Source organism: Budorcas taxicolor, chromosome 4, assembly GCF_023091745.1.
Source record: "Budorcas taxicolor isolate Tak-1 chromosome 4, Takin1.1, whole genome shotgun sequence".
NCBI classification, from domain to species: Eukaryota; Metazoa; Chordata; class Mammalia; order Artiodactyla; family Bovidae; genus Budorcas; species Budorcas taxicolor.
In genome coordinates this window covers 13,096,964-13,102,470 of record NC_068913.1, presented here as the reverse complement: position 1 = coordinate 13,102,470, position 5,507 = coordinate 13,096,964, and the positions used below count along the sequence as shown (strand labels likewise).

The 5,507-nt window shown below is 40.0% G+C and overlaps 1 protein-coding gene across 1 annotated transcript; it reads left to right on the top strand.

Annotated features, from left to right (window-relative positions):
• Window positions 1–501: 501 nt before the first annotated feature.
• Window positions 502–5,235, top strand: TFPI2 (tissue factor pathway inhibitor 2). Its single transcript, XM_052638805.1, has 5 exons — window positions 502–728; window positions 1,005–1,187; window positions 2,398–2,577; window positions 3,678–3,848; window positions 4,214–5,235. The coding sequence occupies exons 1-5, from the start codon at window positions 641–643 to the stop codon at window positions 4,291–4,293; spliced, it is 702 nt and encodes a 233-aa protein (XP_052494765.1). The 5' UTR covers window positions 502–640; the 3' UTR covers window positions 4,294–5,235.
• Window positions 5,236–5,507: the final 272 nt, after the last annotated feature.

Genomic DNA, 5,507 nt, shown 5'->3' with positions numbered 1-5,507 from the left:
AAGGGATCTTCCCTACCCAGGGATTGAACCTGGGACTCCTCACTGCAGGGAGATTCTTTACCATCTGAGCCACCAGGGAAGCCCATATCTATGTCTAAAGGTAAATAGATACGCATATGCTTACATTTCTAATCTAATTAAAGGATCTAATGTAATAAGCCCCGCTTCCTTGGGCCCTAGGAGTTTCACACTTTCTACCTGCCAAAGACACGGACTTTGTGCTTTCCAAGTGTGGATTCAGGCCTCTGCGTGATGCTGCAAGTTGGAACCTTGTGCAATCACACCCAGGTCATTTCCCTCAAGCTTGTCGACTTCCCATCTCTGACACAATGCTTCATCTGGGTCATCCCCGAAGAGCCACGGGAGAAAGTCTGGGGCCAGGTTCAGCTTGGCGGGGAATTCCTCTCCCCCGCACACACTTTCCAGCGCAGGGAGGCGGCCGGGTCACAGAGCTCACGGGGCATGAATCAGCCTCCCCTCCAGGCTCCAGGAAGGCGCGCTCCGCCCTGTCCCGTCTCTGAGGGCCGCTAACCCTACAAAAGCAGCGGCACCCACCGCGCTGGAATCCAGACCGCTTGGAGGTTGGACGCTGTGCCCCCTCCTCCCGTCCTCTCGCCGGCACCGTCTGAATCCGGACACCATGGACTCGGTTCGCCCCCTCTGGCTGATGCTTCTGTCGCTGCTCCTCGTGGGAACTGCGCTGGGTGATGCCCCGCAGGCGCCGCCAGGTACCCCACCAACCCGCGCTCAGGGGACCCCTTTTCGCCCTGGCCAGGCGGCAGGGGTTCCGCGGACCCCCTGCACCCGCTCTCTCCGCCCTCCTTCCCCCTAATTCCTGTCGTGCACCGCAAGTTTGCACTTTCTGTCTCTGTAAGGCCCTTCTGCTGGGCTGGGAAGCTGCTGGGACAAACCTCCCCACCCTCACCACCCCGGGGGAAGCCCTCCCTCCACCGAGATGCGGCTGACCTCCTCCTCTGCCTCTGGTTCTCCTACCCCTCCTGTAGGAAATAACGCGGAGATCTGCCTCCTGCCCCTGGACGACGGGCCCTGCCGGGCGCGGATCCCCAGTTACTACTACGACAGGTACACGCAGAGCTGCCGCGAATTCATGTACGGAGGCTGCGAGGGCAATGCCAACAATTTTGAAACTTTGGAGGCCTGCAACGAAGCATGCTGGAAGATTGAGAGTAAGTGCTGGCTCCCACTCCCAGAACTCCAGTGCTGAGGCAGAGAAGGGCTAAGTGGGAAATGAGCTTATTTTTCACATCCCATTTTCTATAGTAAGTTTCATCCTTGATTTTCTCGGATACTAAGTTAGGCTTATTGCTTTTCAGTTGACTAAAAGTGATCATGAAACTTCCAACGACAAACATTTCCTGTCCCTTAACTGGCATTTATCATAATTCAGTGTGTGTGCAGACTCCGGAAAGATTTCACCTAAGGCATAAGGATGCAAGAGTGTCATGCATTAGGTGCAACATAAGTGCCTGTCTGTATTTATCATTAGTTCTAAACCTATGGTTTTTATGCCACCTTGAGAGTGCATTTTCCTCTTGTCCACTGTGTAGCGATCTGAAATACTTTCAGTGGATTTTGTTATTAACGTTTGAATTTAGCTAATTATAACCTTACTTTTGTCCCTTGATACCCAAAGACATCTTGGGTTGGTATAGAGATATAAAAAATATAGAGATTCACAATGCTGTTTGCAATTTTATTTTAATTATGTTTACTGTCTCTGTGAAGGCCTGTAATAGAACACGGGGCTCAGCTGTTAAAGGAACTGAGCCAGGGAAAAATGTGTATTCCTATGAATAAGTTTGATTAATTTCATACATTGAAACAATCAGAACACTCTGGGAGAAGAATCTTTCCAGTAAGCATGAAAAATTTATCATAGCTGAATCAGGTCTGGAGACACTGTTAAAATCAAAAGCTGAATAGAGTTGTCTCTCAGTGTCTGTGGTGACTGGTTCCAAGACCCCAACTCTCCGATGCCAAAATCCATAGCATTTGCATATAACCTGTGCACATTCTCCCTTATACTTTAATTTATCTCTAGATTCCCTACCAGCATAGGACAAATTCAAGCTTTGTTTTTTTGTGTTTTCTTTTTTTAATGAACTTTCAGGAATTATTTTTTCCTGAATATTTTCTCTCTGGGTTGGTTGCATCTGCGGAATGCTGGATCCAAGGATACAAAATCTTGTTGCTGCTGGACTAATGGGCAATCTTTTGGGCGTTTACTAGCCCAGCACTAAATATCATGCCTCCCACCCCCATCACCACTCTACCCCTGGCCACCACCAGTGGCTTCTGAAAATACAGTTAAGTTTTAAAGGAAGAGTAAGAAGGCTGATTTTTGACTAACATTGTTTTATGCCCTCATTTTCCTAGAAGTTCCCAAAATTTGCCGGTTAAAAGTGAATAAGAAGCAGTGTGGGGAGCTCAGAGAACAGTATTTCTTCAATCTAAGTTCTATGACCTGTGAAAAGTTCATATCTGGTGGGTGTCACAGCAATGAGAACCGGTTCCCAGATAAAGCTTCATGTATGGACTTCTGTGCGCCAAAGAGAGGTAAATACTCTCTTTGTGGTGTCTGTACTTCATTTCTTTATTTAGACTTTAGGGTGAAAACATTAATAATTGATATGAAATTAAGCTGGTTTGCATGAATTTGTGAGAGTGCGAGCTAGAAGTTTAATAACTTGCCAAGTTCTCAGGGCTGGAAAGTGACGAAGCTCTGATTCAAGCGTTTACTTCCTCTTTTGCATTGTTTCTTTAGAACTATTTCTCATCTATTTAACTTGCACATAAAAAAAAACTACAGTGTTCATTGATGAATCACATGTATGAAATCAGGTATATATATGAGATAGTGTGAGACAGAGAGAGACTTAAGCTGGTGAAACCTGAAGTTTTCTAAACTTTTTCATTAGATTTCTGTGTTCTTTAGTAATTACATATTGTAGCACAAATTGATCTCTCTTCCCCATGTTTTACCTACATACCCCATGCAATCCCTAAAATGATGGGTTACTTGGGTAGTGGGCAGTGTTTGTAGAGACAGTCCAGGCATTTTCCGTAGGCACAGCAGAGACATGTACACATAGAGAAGTTCAACAAACAAGGAAAATTTGCTTTGGCGGTCTCTGATAAACCTCTGTAGCTATACTGTGTTGAGTATGCAAAATCTTGAATTAATGAGGAGTTGCTTGTTGCTGGTGTTCTCTTAAATTGTTTATGTAAATGTAAGTGTTCCAGTGGCTACCTGGGAATTAGATATATGTATTCTTGATTAATAATGGAAGAAGAGCTGATAGAAACATTGAAAATAAGACTACCAACACAAAAGAGTGTGCCAAAGCATGTCACATATTTCTCTTGAAACATAGCTCATTTTTACCTGACCATACATGATTTGGGGGTTTAATTTCTCTACACATTCAAATGATACAAGGATATAGCTTGAAATTCTATCTACTCCATAAGAATTTATAATGAACAAACTATGTGTTTGAAATGTAAGGCACACTTTTTAAATGGCTTAGTATAATATTTTGGATTCAGAAAGAAGCTTCTATGGGATTAGATGGTCTTCACTTACTTTAGTAATCAGCACAGCTTATTATTTCCAGTATTACTGCATTTCTAATTTTATTTTCTTTTCCATTAAGCTCCAGCATTTTGCTACAGCCCAAAAGATGAGGGACTGTGTTCTGCTAATGTCACTCGCTATTATTTTAACCCAAGACACAAAGCCTGTGAGGCCTTCACCTATACTGGCTGTGGAGGGAATGACAATAATTTTGTCAACTTGAAGGACTGCAAACGTACTTGTGTAAAAGGTAACGTTTTGGGGTTTTTTCTTATTCAGTTTTTAAACTAACTTTATACATAATTCATAAAATTATTTTATGTACCCATTTTACTAATAGCATATTGCCATTTCTAGACTACTTCTACGTACATAGCACTTCAGTACTGATCAGTTTTGTCTAAATGCTTACACAGGCTAACTACAGTAGGCAGTAGCTGTGTCCTGATATTTTAAAGGTAGAATGTTATTAACTTAGTGGATGGTGAGTAAACCTGACTTTATACTCGTTAAAAGTAAGACGAGGTGGGTTTGTAAGCATGTCAGAAATGGTGATTTACAATGAGTCTACAGACTGGGGACATATGATGTCTATTTTTATTTTGTTGATCTTAGCCTTGAAGAAGGAAAAGAACAAGAAGATGCCAAGACTTCTCTTTGCCAATAGAAGACTGAAAATTAAGAAGCAGTTTTAACCAGCTTCTTCTTTTTTTTTTTTCTGGATGTCATCTTGTGAATGTCCTTATGGTTATATCTGAAGGACAACATGGTAACACAGGCAAGCGAACCATTAGTGATTTACCCACCGGTTCTTACATGTTACATTTTTTATTTGTGTATTTTTTAATACATAAGTAGCTGCTATTCAAATGTGAATCTATTGTTTTAAATATGCTATTCAACTACTTGTTTATGAGGTTGAATTCTTGCTGTGCATAAGATATAAAAGCAAATACGACTCACTCAGTTCTTGGGGTTGCTCTCCCTGATGACAGAAGATGATTGTGACTGAAAAACATGAGACAATATAATCATATTTTTTAACATATAGGATCATAAAAAGGACCAGCAAATATATTTAATTTTGTATTTAAAAATTAGATTATATTTTAGGCCCAAGGAGACAAATTTGAAGATTTACCAATACTTCAAAAAATGTTACAAATGCTATTATGAAGATCCTGCTAACTTACTTCCATTTCTGTTGTGTCATTTAAAAGATAATAAAGTAATGTTTTTGACTGAATTAAAAAGCTAGTACATTAATTATATCAGAAATGTTCTCCTCGGAGGGGGAAAATTCTCTCTGTTCATCTATCCATCCATCCCCACTCAGCATATGTTGTTAAAATTTTTGTACTGTATTTATATTATATCAGAGACAATGCATACATTTAATAATTTAAATTCCACTAATAAAATATTGCTGATAAATATGATAATTTCATTTAAACAGTTTTTTCTTTCTCTGTAACAACAAGATCTTTTTTTAAATTCCTACATTTTCTTGGCAAGAGTAATATTTAAAAGTATGTCCCTGATCTGGCAAAAGTATAAGTATGTTTGTGCTTTTCTTGAACAATCTTTCTTTTAAAAATGTATCCCAAAGGTATAACAATAAAACAATGAAAATGCTATATGCTGTGGTTGATGGATTATTTGGAATAAAACCGAAAACTGGAAACAAATGAGACACTTATCATTAGGGGGTTGGTTGAAGAAATTATGAATGAAAAGTGAGCAAATTATTTATATGTGAATATCATCTGATCCTCAGAATACATTTAATAAAACAGGGTCTAGAACAATGTGACTAAATACACATACACAAATAATAGAAGATACAAAGATATTATATTAAAAATGGTTACCTATAAGATGAAGGCAGGTGTGAATGTACCTTACTATG

Bases quoted from the DNA above. Each gene is read 5' to 3' on its own strand.
- TFPI2 (XM_052638805.1), top strand. From the start codon at position 641: ATGGACTCGGTTCGCCCCCTCTGGCTGATGCTTCTGTCGCTGCTCCTC. The intron at 729-1,004 runs GTACCCCACCAA...CCCCTCCTGTAG, and splicing joins TGCCCCGCAGGCGCCGCCAG to GAAATAACGCGGAGATCTGC. The intron at 1,188-2,397 runs GTAAGTGCTGGC...TCATTTTCCTAG, and splicing joins AGCATGCTGGAAGATTGAGA to AAGTTCCCAAAATTTGCCGG.